The sequence below is a fragment of the Mus caroli genome, chromosome 9 (assembly GCF_900094665.2).
Source record: "Mus caroli chromosome 9, CAROLI_EIJ_v1.1, whole genome shotgun sequence".
In the NCBI taxonomy this organism is placed as follows: domain Eukaryota; kingdom Metazoa; phylum Chordata; class Mammalia; order Rodentia; family Muridae; genus Mus; species Mus caroli.
Genome location: NC_034578.1, coordinates 61,862,041 through 61,874,333, shown reverse-complemented (window position 1 = coordinate 61,874,333; position 12,293 = coordinate 61,862,041). Strand labels below are relative to the sequence as shown.

Sequence of the window (12,293 nt, the reverse complement as noted above, 5' to 3'; positions counted from 1 at the left end):
AGCTATTTATTTTAATTTGACATAAGTTTTCACTAACTTGCCTAGACTAGCTTTGAATTCCAGACCCTTGAATTCTCAGTCCCTTGAAGGGCTAGAATAACTTAAATATCACATAAGCCTTGTGAACTCACAAGTTGGAATATTTTGAGTTGACTTAGTGTAAGGTTAATATATACACCTTTGAAAGTCTGAAGAGCAAATTAAACTCAATGAATTCATTTCAGGAGTTATTTTTTAATTTATTTATATTTATTTGTTTGGAGTGTGTGTGTGTGTGTGTGTGTGTGTGTGTGTGTGTGTGAAAATCAGAGGACAGCTTGTACTTTATACCTTATGGGTCCTGGGCATTGAACTCAGGTCGTCATCTTGCCAGCCCAGTAAACTATTTTTTTGGCATCTGTATTTTCTTCTAAGCTTTTGTGATGCTGGGAACGGAACCCAAGACTTCATGCTAGGCAGAATACCCTATCACTGATTGACCTTTGTATTTTTTTTTTTTAAATAATAATAAGCCTGCTGCCTTTTATGTTTCTTGAAATAAAATCTCCTAGCCTAGGCTACTCTTGAACTCACTATGTAGCTCAAGCTGCTTCAACTTGAAACTCTCCTGCCTTAGTCTCCTGAATAATGGGATTGCAGGAGTGTATGGCACCATGCCTGGCTTTCATTGTTTGTTTGCTTGTTTTGAGACAGGGTCTTACATTGTAGCCCTGGCTGGCCTGGAACTCTTAGCAGTCCTGCTTCAGCCTCCCAAGTGCTGGGGTTATAGTTGTGAATCATCATGGCAATCTTACAGTTCCCCTGTCCCCTTATATTTTAAACTCAGCTATGTCTTAAGATTTGGTTTAAAATGTCCTAAAGCGGAGACATATGCTAAAATCTCTTAGTTAAAAGCTATTCACTGGATTTATATACATTGGGTAGTTTTTACACTTGCCCTTTGTGCCACGGGAGCGTAACATAGCTGTAGTAGATGCACTTGAGTACGCATTCTTGGAAAAACAGGAACCTAATACTGGTGTGAATGGGATTTTAAAATATTTAACATGAGTTAAGGAGATCCCATTTGTTACTTTAAAAATAACACTTTGGTTCCTTTTTCAAACATGTATTGTGGTAATTTTCATTCTTCCAGCTGTTTAAAGTAACCATACCAAATGAGGGTTTAGTATTGTCTTAAACATAAAATGTATAGACTTTCAGTTTGCAACACAACAGTAGGCATTCTTGTAATGTTAGTTTGAGAATCCATTTTATTTTGTATAAGGTACATCCTCTGCACAGTGAACAAATATATTACAAATCTGTGGTTTAAAAAAGTATTGCCATTTCATAGTCTCTCACACTATTGTACAGTATCTGTGTTTTCTTTGTCTGACTTGTATACATATTAATTTACTGGATTGAAATTTTTGTTTTGAAAAATAATTGAGCAGATCTTTCCAAATTGACTATAGAATGCACAGCGAACATGTTGAGGCTGACCGCAAACCTGTTTGTGATTGTTAGACAGAAGTTCCTAACAGTTGCTCTGCATGATCGAAATGTCCTAGTGCTAACTCTTAGCTATGTGAAGGCTGCTGCTGTCACCATACTTAATCACATCTTTGCCCTTTCCCTTCTCTGTATTGCCTGACTGAACTATGTTACTTGAAATGTTGTAGAGTGCTACACTTGGAGAGTTGTTAGAGCTCTGCTCCCACTCTGTGTCTCTCTTCTTTCATGTGTGGGTAATAAAGGAGCCCGAAGAGGGCAAGTGACTCAACAAGAGTGGTGCCAACTTCTCTTGACTTGCTGCTCTAGCCATCCCACCTCTTGCTGGGTACTTTGTGCAGAGTGTAGTTGGCAAGAGAGAAGTGAGATTTGGAATTTGCATGATTGCAGTTTGCCAGGTAGCAGTTATTGTACATGCAGGGTAAGGGAAGAAGATAAAGCCTGGGATTGAGACGCCATTTCTGCTTGCTGGTTGGACTTTGCCATGCTTCTTCATCCTTGCTTCACAAAGATAATAGAGCACTTGTGGCCCTGAAATACTGAGGTGAGTCTCTTCACTACATTCCTTTATACATATGTATGAGAAATATTAACTTAGGTCTACCAATATTTCCTACGGTTTCTATTTTATAAGGCTTTTGGGAGCGTTCACTATTGCTGATGGCTCGCTTCCATGCACACATGCAGCATTCATGTATGTGTTCCTCTAATGTCATACTGGCTTATGCCTGGAGTGAAACGAGCAGAGATTTGCTTACATATTTATTTTCTTTCTTTTTGCTGATTACTACTCAAACTAAGGTTATCATCCCTACTTCCTGTAGCAGTATCTAGCTTTACAGTCTTCTAGTCCCTCTTCTGTAAACCCCTTTTAGGTCATTTTTACTCGCTCTAGACTCTTATTCCTCTTAAGAACATGGGATGGCACAAAGGTGACCATTAACTTCCAACTTGCCCCTTCTGTTCTTAATTCTTGTGAAGAATTTGGGAATTAACCATTCAGAGTTGTCCAAGCCTCCATTTACCTGTTGTTACCTGTGCAGTGGAAGTTATAGACTTCTCTGGACAGGAGATTAAAAGCACCAACTAATGGAATACATATTTACCCACTTCAGGCGGTGGGCTTTTATGGTTTTTTGTTTTTGTTTTGTTTTACATTTATTTCATTTAGTTGCATCAAAAACATAATGTATGCTAAGCAACATAAACGTGCCATGCCCACATTTGTGTAATATTTTCTACACCTTCAGGTTCCATACTACATCAAGCACCATCTATGAAGAACTGCCCATAAACAAGTCAAGGAACTCCGACTAAGTAACTTGAGTGAAATAATTATGTTGTTGGGGAAACTTCATTCTTATAAGCCTATGCCTTTTATATGATGCTGCTGATCTACCCCAGGTCCTTGCTCAGTAGGCAAGACATCTACCACTAAGCTACATTCCCAGCCCCGGGACCATTTTCTTAAAACAGCATCTTAGTTCTCTGGTGCACACAGAATGACCCAAGTATTGGGTGAACCAATGCAATGCAGCCAGGCCAGGATTGGCATTCGTTATTCTTGAACTTTGACTTGGCAAAATTTGGTAAGGCTGGCATAGAAATCATTCTGGAGTGAATGAAACCGCTGCTCTTTTGAAACAGTTACTTTTCCCCCTTTCTGTTTTGCCTACTATTACTGATAGGGCAGAAGAAAGTGAACCTGTCTTGATTAAAGAATTAGGTTATATTTTAAACTCTGATTGTGGCTGTTATAGTTTGCTGGGGCATACCAAATGAACAGAGACCAAGATTAATATTAGAACAGTTCATGCCCACATACCAATTCCCTTAGATCCTGAAACAGATGTTGAGGATAACAACAATCAACAGCACATATACATTTCAGGCACTTTAAGTGCCCCCTCCCCTCCCAGTTTCCTTTTCCTTCTTGGAAGGCTTGCGGAACCTAAGCTACATGCTTCTTAAGCGATGTTTCAGAATATTAAATACATAGCTTTTAGCTGATGCTGATGAATAGTGGTATCTTTAATGTTCTGAAAATCATATCCAGGACATTTAGAGCTGAAGGTTGATAGGTTGCCTTTGTGAACAGACTTTCTTGAACAGTTACCCCAGTCCCGTTTGGAAGTGTTTCTTTCAATCCAGGTGAAGGAACTAATTACACACAGCTCAAGGCATTCTGTACTAATATTTCAAGTCATGGATTGTCTTCTTTCAGAGTCAGAAAATAGTCAGCAGAGCACACTAAGAGAGAAGCTTATCCCTCTTACTGCTTTTCCTGGAAGGGCCCATGGGCAGGGCTCTGTCTTACTGGGAGGAGGTCATAGTGACCAGGAATATGGCTGTTCTTAGGTAGGTCGTAAGGATGCTGGATATAGCTGGAGTTATGACCTCGGCCTTCTTGGACCACACTGACTGTGGGCTCTAAGGAATATAGTGAAAAATGAGTTCAGAGAATAGATTAGCATTGTTGCCTTGGTGGGAGGGAAGAAAGTTCTATTCAACTTGTTGGGGAGAAAAACTGTGGGTATACGTATATATATCTGACAAATCCAGAAGGATTAGGATGGAGGCTTGCTCAGGAGAGGGAAAAACCCAAGACAGTGTACTGTCAGAATCCTAGTTTGCTCAACAACAAGAGATTCAAGACATCCTAGAGGTGTGGGTCTTACTGGGGGAGGTGTAAAAAGTGATTTAGAAACTTGTAAATGGCCATTCTGATTGTTTTCGTTTTCTGCCTTGGATTTGTATTAACAGTAGTCGAAGTGTTGTATACTGGCTCTCCACCCTCATTGTTTCTACTTTTATCAGTTGTGATTTGTAAGCAGGGTGGCACAAGATTCTGGTTTCCTGCATTAGAGGGAAGGGCAGTCCTGAGACAGAGTTTCTCCTCAGGTTCCTTCAAATGCAACCAAACAGAAGGATGTGTTATGGAGATAGAGTGTGTGGAGGAGGGCTTGTTTTCACTTGAGATGCTGCACTGTTGCCCTGGTTTTGCTAAGTTATGTGAGACACCTACCAACTTCATATATATTTTTATTAGATGTCGACAAGGATGGCACATCTGTGTACGGAGACCCCATGTGCACAGGTGACTTCATTTCTACATAACTGCTTTCTGGAAGCTTGCAGGTGAGGATGGGTGGGTCCTTAATTGTGGCGTAAGGGTTTTCACTGCTGTTCAAGGAGCAAGTGCTAGAACTGCACACAGATTCTTTCATGTAATCTGCAAGGCAAGAGAGATCTCTTAGGACAAGCAAGGACATAGTATTCATTTAAATACCAGAAACAGACATCAGTTAACTTTGTGTGCTTTCAGGATCCTGGGGCTGGAGAAGACAGTCATACTAAAAGATTAAATCTTCTTAAGGTATGCTTTTTCAGGCATTCTTTGCTCACAAAAACATGTTTTTGGAGGACAAGAAAATGGCTGGTTTTTGTCATTAGATAGTCGCTCAGGATATTCACAGTGTATTTTTACATGTATCATTGACTTATACGAATGCTCTCTGGCCTCATAGGGGGTGGAAACCCAGACAGATACAGTAACTTGGCTAGGGTGCTAAGCTAGTCAATAGCACTGCAGAGCCAAGACTTAAATCTATGCTCTGGGATGTCTTTGCCCCATATTTTCTGTAATATCATTCCTCCGAGTCCTGATGACTAGAGGCTTTGATTCAGAAGCAGCAGTGTATATGTCTTTCACTGTGGATGTCAACAGTTTAACAGCCTTAAGCAAATAGCAGCATCCCTGCCTTCCAGGAGCTCATGCTTCAAGTGGGCTAACTGAAGTGTAACAGCTATAAAAAGTTCCAGTCTCAAGTTGGCCTTTGAAATGTAGCTTTGTCTCAGCTCATCTCACCCAGTCCTTGGGAAGGTGTGAGTGTTGAGAGCTCAGTTGCTCCAAGGGTGCAGAGTGATGTCAACATGAGATGAAGTGACGGTCCCTTAGTGACTTGGAGTCACAGAGAAGAAGGGAGTCTCTCCTTCAATTGCTACTCTCCTTCCCTTTGAGGGTAATGATTTGTCTACGAATTCTAGGACTTGACTGGAAAAAACAACAAATTAATCTAACAGTTGTGACCCTTAGCTGTGAGGCAAGGTGTCTGGAAATAACCTGAATGGCTGGAGCTTGACAGTCAAGTGTGACCTAAGAGCCCTCTCACCTCTAAATGTCTGTGAAAGTCAGTTTTAGGGGATCTTCTAGACAACCACCACAGTTTACACTTCATGCTGTTGTTACTAAGCTCCCAGCCCCAGCTTGTGATTTTACTGAGAATGGTAAACAATGAAAGTCATGTGACTCAAGGGGAACTGGCTGTGCAATTGGCTGAAGTAACTGCGATGTGTGCCACCCCAAATGTCTGTTCTACAGCAGGCCAGATGAAGAGCAGTTCTGAAAAGTAGGGAGCTCCTGTTCAAGCAGGCAACAGCTCCTTGGTTTTGTGTAGAAGTGCATTCAACTGTTTTCTGCGAGTTTAGAAGGCTGTGGCACAGGTAGATCAGTCACTTTCCCCTTTCTCCCTACTCAGTGTTATGAAGAAATTGAAACTTAGAGTGGGAAAGTAAACTCCTCAGGGTCCCACTGCCTCTCAGTAGCAAAGCCCTTGTCATCCCAGTTGAGCTAACAAGTTGGAAGAGAGGTTGGCTTCAGTCTGACCTTTGTAGCACCTGACTCAGGAAAAAGCATTCTTGCTAGATAACAAGCATTCTCAGCCAGTTCTAGCTAGGACTGAAAGGTAGGTAAATAGGTTCTACTTCTGCTGGTGGAAGCCTGCCTACATAGAAGAAGGTACCCTGGGTCCTGCATTGTGACTTGCCTCTCAGTTCTTCCTTAGTACAGGGGAGTGATATAAGCCTGAGAGCCTCCCAGTCAGTTCCAGTATGGTTGATCTAACCTCATCAGGCAGTGAGAGAGGCTCAAGGCTTGATTGCGTACCTCGTGGAATTGAGGGATAGCTTATTTTGTGTAGCACTGGAATGAGCGACCTTCATTCCAGTTAGGCTATTTGAAACTTAGGTGCTGGGTGTGATTTGGGAGGCATAATTTGGTAGGCTAGCAAATATCTTAGTTTAAGGCCAGCTAGGATCACAGCCAGGCTAGCCAGGGCTTTATTTATAGTGAGAGACACTGTCTCAAACCAAACAGAAAGAAACTTAATACTTTGGGGAGCTGGGGGTGGGGCCCTGGGTAGGACAGGACTATTACTGTCTAGAAATGAGGAAACCAAAGCTATTTGTTAGTCTAATGCTTAGTGCTTAGGACTCAACCACTATCTTATCTGAAAATCAAGATTCCCCCCACCTCCCCTTAGGAGATCTAGTTACCTAAGCTCTTTATGGCTGCTTCAGTTTATCCTTCTTAGAAATACCAAGGCCTGTTGAGAGGAAAGGCTAAGCTTCCAGCTTAATGACTGACTGACTTAGAGCCTCACCCAGCTGTATTTTCACTGGAAAGCGAAACAGTGGGATTCTCTGTATATTTGAATAACTTTTGAATGTTAGCCTTTACCCATTTTTGTGTATTCCTTTTCCTGAGCTAAATGGGAGCTGGAGTAGGGAACTATGCTCAGGGCCAAGGGTCTTCTCAAGGTTTGCAGACCAAGACAAGACAGAAAAATCCATGGAGAGTGGTGGTTGCTGGATTATCCCATCTTCCCTGAGAACTGGAGGAGATGGGGCAAGGCAAGCTGGAAAACTCAGCTTCAGGAAGCCAAGCTTTTCTCTGGTTGAGTCATCCACCTGCCTGCTATGAGGGCAGGGTGTGGGGAAAAATAACCAGCAGGGCTAGAATACTTCCTCATCCTTTCACAGACACGCCCACTCCAGTGCCTCCCTGTCAGGGCACTGTGCAAAGAAAGGGGAAGCCCGCAGTGCTCCAAGTGCCCTGCATTTACTCTCCTTCCTTCCTCCCTCCTCTGGACCATACGTAGTCATGCACATTCTCACAGTCAGAGCGGGCTTCTGAGATGAACATCTTTAGTTTGTGAGGAAGCACAGGACGAGAGAGGATATGACTTCCCAAAGTTGCTCTATGAATGTTCTGAACCTATTGAGGCTTGCTCTCTTTTTTAAGCCCCAATTTATTCAAATGTATGTGGAAACCCAGGCATTAAGTATCTGTTGCTCACCTCTGAGCTACTGCTATCAATAGGATGCCTGCTGGTTCTGTTCTCAGGGTTAAGTTTGCATTCTTCTCTTCAATGAGAGAGAGGATATGAGGAGGATGGAACAGAGGATCTGAAGTCTAGAGAATACCGGCCAGCCACAAAAGGAGTTTTCAGGATGTTAGTGGCTTCTAAATGTCTGAGAACCCAAAATTACTTGGAGAGGCATGGAACTGAGGTGGCAAGGGAGCACAGGCTGGGGGGATGACAGTGCAGCTCAGGGATCCCCAGATGGAAGGTGAAGGGAAGTAGATTCTTTTCTGTCACACTTTGAAAGCATGACAGACAAGGAATTGGACACTAGACAGTTTATTGAACAGTCATACTGTGGAAGGGGAAAGGAGGAAGGTGATTAGCTGTGTCAGCAGTCTCCTTCAACCTCCCAGGGTGACAGAGTTCCCAGTTACAGAGAAAAAAGTGGACGCTACCTGAATTAGGGCTTTTAAAACATCAGAGTTGTAAGGGGCCTTAAAGATGGTGCTATTATAACTGTGCTTTTTAAAGAGGAGGAAGCCAAGATCCACAGATACCACTGTGTCTAGTGAGCACCATGCAGTTGAACTAGAACCCAGATCATCTCATTCTCTGCGCCCTCCTCTGTCCCTCACAGTTTGGAAAACATCCAGACTCTTTAATTAGTCCTGCTGAGTTTGGCCTTGCTCTTGTTGCTTTAGGAAATAGTTTAAATTGGTGACATGAAGTCGCTGATGCAGATGTTTGGGGATTTAGCCACCAGGTAGGATTGTTCCATGTGTTTTACAAGCTTTTCTATAAAGTTGTACACTAGTATTTCACTTGCCTCTCTTTGAACTCTTACTGTGTCATGTTGGCTCCCAGCACTTGATGGTACATTTGCCTACACCGTTCTCTCTAATTTAAAAGCTGATTAGAGGCAGTGACAAATCTGGCTGCTTGCCTGTGAGAGCCTCCCATGCACTCAGATGATCCCATAAGACAGGAATGCAATGATGAAGGCAGAGACTGGCTTTCATTGGCTTTGTTTTACCTTTATGGTTTAGAGTTTAAAAGTAGTTACCCGAAACACCATGCACAGGATGACAAGGTGTATGGGGAAGTGTGCTTGTATGCTAATCTCACAGGATGAGGAGGTGTATAGGAGGGCTTCTTGGATGCTAATCTCAGGGCTTGTCTGAGCTCGTCTCCATTGAGTCATACTTCTTTTCAAAGCCTCAAAGACCCTGGAAGAGCTGTGTTGTCCCCATTCCACACTGAGAAAGAAACTGAGGCTTTGGGTCACAATGACTCAGTAGTACAATTGCTTTTTTGTTGGCAACCTCACTGAAATGGTGTTTGCCTCCATTTGGATGGTTTAAGGCAGAACCCTCAGAAACTTGCCATAATAAAGATCCCAGGGGATTACTGCCTGTGGGCTGTCTTGGAGATTAGGAATGGCCTCCCTCCTCAGACAGGTCTCCTGGGGTGTGCATATTCTAAACCAAGCTGATGGTCACTCAGCCTTGATGTTCTCTTGCTTGTAGAACACAATGCCACCTGGGTCTTGCTCATCCCACTTCTGATAGCCATTTCCCCAAGAGTGGTACACAAGTTGCTCTCCTTGGTTAGGAGATGGCCATGCTAGGTCTGAAAGATCAGAACAGAAACCTAGGAGAGTTTAGACAAATGGTAGTTGGGTAATAAAATGCATAAAGATATCCTGAGGTACTCCTTGCAATTGCAGAGTGCAGGGCCCCTCCATCTGTGTGAGTGTAAAGCTCTGTAGTTTGAACACACTTGCCAGGTGATTCTAGTGTAGAGCTAGAATTAGAATATCAGTTGGGATCTTTGCTGACTTTTATTACTGCTCTTTCAATTGACTGAGACTTTGAGACATTTCCCAGAGACATCACATTGATACCACTTTTATAATATACAAAAGCACTTCCCATCCGACTTTATTGGACACCCAAGATAACCTTGTTAGATAATAAGACAGGCATGAGTCAACAGGCATAATTATCCCAACCTCGCAGATGAAGAAACAACCTTAGGAAGCACAGAGTTAATAAGTGACAGAGTTCCAGAGCTCCCTGCCTAGCTCACATGTCCCAGCATTTAAACCTAGGACCTAATCCAGGGGCTGGACTTGTTCTTTGTTTTTTGGCTTCACCTGTAGACTTTCTAGAGGAATGGTCCACCTTGTATGTAGTTCCTGTGGCGTAGACATCTGTCTTGGCTTCCCTGCTCTTGGGCGCAGAGATCTCTTGAGGGTGAGGGCCATACAGTATTAACACTGGGTATCATTTGCATTCCTTGTGCCCCAGAAAGGTAGCAGGTGCAGGGTAGTGTTCCTTGTCAGTATAATGACAGAAGGCCTCTGGGGCAGGCAGGTTGACTTTATTTCAGATTTATAATCAGTTTAACTCATCCTAATTGGTTGGATAATGATGATCTACATTTCTGAAGACATTTAGTTGGAATCTATAACAAACCCACAAGCGTTTGCTAAGCAGGTGCAACTGCAATGGAAAGATGAATTCGTTATTATTAGGATTGTTCCTCCTGGGCAGAGCTGCCCAGTGGCTCTGGGTCCTGTGATCCTTTTAGCCTTTGTTTTTTTAAGGGGCTTGGTGTCTGCAGTTTCTCTCAGGTAGAATTCCTTGCCACCTCAGGTCTATAATCCCTTGCTAAGCCCTGTGTAACAGGACATCAGGATTAGATACTCTACCTTTGAAGCCTTTGTCCATAATGTATGTGTTCTGACGTCTGTCCATTCCGCAAGTGCCTGCATAAAAACAGAAGGAAAGAGATACAGGGTGAGGTTCCCTGGACCGCCGGTGTCTCTTCTACCCCGTGCAGTTTTCCTCTTTTACCAAGAAGATAGTGGTTTGCTCCTAGCAGACTGCTCTACATTCAGTCTATTCTAAATAATTCTGAACACACAGGGATTCTTAAAAGGCTCATCACATTAAGGTGGGTTCCAGCGCCCTCTCTTCTTTGGCTTTCCTCTTAACCTGTTCCTTGCGGGATGCCATCTGTGATCTTTGTAGGTGAAGTGCCAGGCTCTGGAGACAAAGGGTTAAGAAATGAAGCCAGACCAGTGCTTAACTGGAGGGAAAGATGCAGAGAGTTCTGATTCTTTCTCTTGGCTTTGGAGACAAGGTTTCTCACCTGTTAGCTCCGATCCTGCCTTTCCTGGATCTGGGGGTGCCCGAGAGAAGTAACAAGTAGGTGGGCTACTTGATGAGTGTCTTTCCAGGAAGAACAGTCATTCCTGGCCACGGCCAGTTTGCTCAGTTACTCATTTTGAACAGGGTGGAGAAGGAGAGCTTTGTTCTGAAAATGCCGCAAGTGCTTTTCAGCCCCAAAGAATTATTTCTTCATTTTGCTGTTAGTTAACTTTTTCCTGGGTTCCCAGAATGCACAGAAGCAGGACATAAACTTGAGTTGATTGCTACAAGTGTTCCTAGGGGTGGGATCAAGTCTGGCCTTTCCTTGTTGGGACAGTAATGTTTAACTCAGAGTTAACCCCTTCACTCTGTTGTTGTTTCCCCCCCCCCAAAGACATATATGTTGTCTAGGTACACATAAGTACAGGTGCCCACGGATGCCAGAGGTATTGGATCCTCTGGAGTTTCAGGTGATCGTGAGCTGTCTGATATGGCTGCTGGGAACCAAGAGCAATATGGGTTCTTAACCAGACACACCCTAATCTTTAACTGAAAACAGTCCCAAAATATATTGACTCCACCTAACTTGCCTATATTTTTTACACTGAAGACAAACCCACTGATACTTGGATCCTTCCTCCACATAGAGTTCCCATGTTGAATTTGCAGGAGTTCATATCTATATCTTGGCTTACATGCCTTCCTGAGAGATAAAACAGGACTGAGCCATTCTAAAAGGCCTGTAGGAACCCATACCCTTAAAAACATGCAGCAAGCCATGTTGACCTGGATTTATCACTTAATAATAGTCATTGAAGAGAGGAGGGTACATATAACGTTAGCCTCCACCACCCCTTCTTTATAAAACAAGAAACAGAGGTATTCTCTCCTAGTGGCCACGGCCTAGCTGGCTGGGAGCTAACAAATGTGGTGCTCTGGCTACAGTGGTTGAAGGTCTGTGGGACAAGGAGAACTGAGGCTGAGCCCAGATGATGCCTCATCCTCCTGTTTAGACCTCAAGGTGGAGTGAAGGTGGGGACTAAAAGTCCAAGGGTTATTGGATGCTTAGCCATAGTTGAGCACACAGCCATCAGGGTCCTTGCAGCCATGCCTACTCAGCAAGATAATTCTGAACCTGCGTGCTTCCTGCACCAGAGATCTGGGGAAGTTGACTCAGTTTTACTGGAACACTAATCAGCTAGAGCCTAAACTCAAACCCAGAGCTGTCTAGAATACGGAGGCCTTCCCCGCAGTGCCTGCCCTAGAGGAGCTACTTTGTAGAGAGGCCACATTCTCTGTCCATCCGTTATATTTCTTTGCCACTCATTTCTGTTACTGATGCACATATCCATCCCCTTTCGGGACTTAGTTGTCAAGTGTCTTTTGACACCTCTCTTGGGACGAGGAGAAGATGTTGCCTATCTTTTCCCGGTCTCTGCTAGACAATTCTGCTTCATTTTCTAAGAAGATGCAGTTTGGGCCACTGTTAGGTCTGGGG

The 12,293-nt window shown here is 43.3% G+C and overlaps 1 protein-coding gene across 2 annotated transcripts in view; it reads right to left on the bottom strand.

Moving 5' to 3' along the window:
- Positions 1 to 1,229: 1,229 nt before the first annotated feature.
- Megf11 (multiple EGF like domains 11) overlaps positions 1,230 to 12,293 on the bottom strand; it is a 316,961-nt gene continuing 305,897 nt past the window's right edge. Inside the window, exons 23-25 of one of the 2 annotated variants that reach the window (XM_021171815.1) lie at positions 10,354 to 10,410; positions 4,520 to 4,726; positions 1,230 to 3,924 (exon numbers count right to left, since the gene is read on the bottom strand). In XM_021171815.1, the coding sequence (XP_021027474.1) occupies positions 3,767 to 3,924; positions 4,520 to 4,726; positions 10,354 to 10,410 (422 nt within the window). In that variant the 3' untranslated portion in view covers positions 1,230 to 3,766. Of the gene's footprint in view, positions 3,925 to 4,401; positions 4,727 to 10,353; positions 10,411 to 12,293 lie in introns of those variants that run through there. The other variant, XM_021171818.2, reaches the window with a different exon arrangement.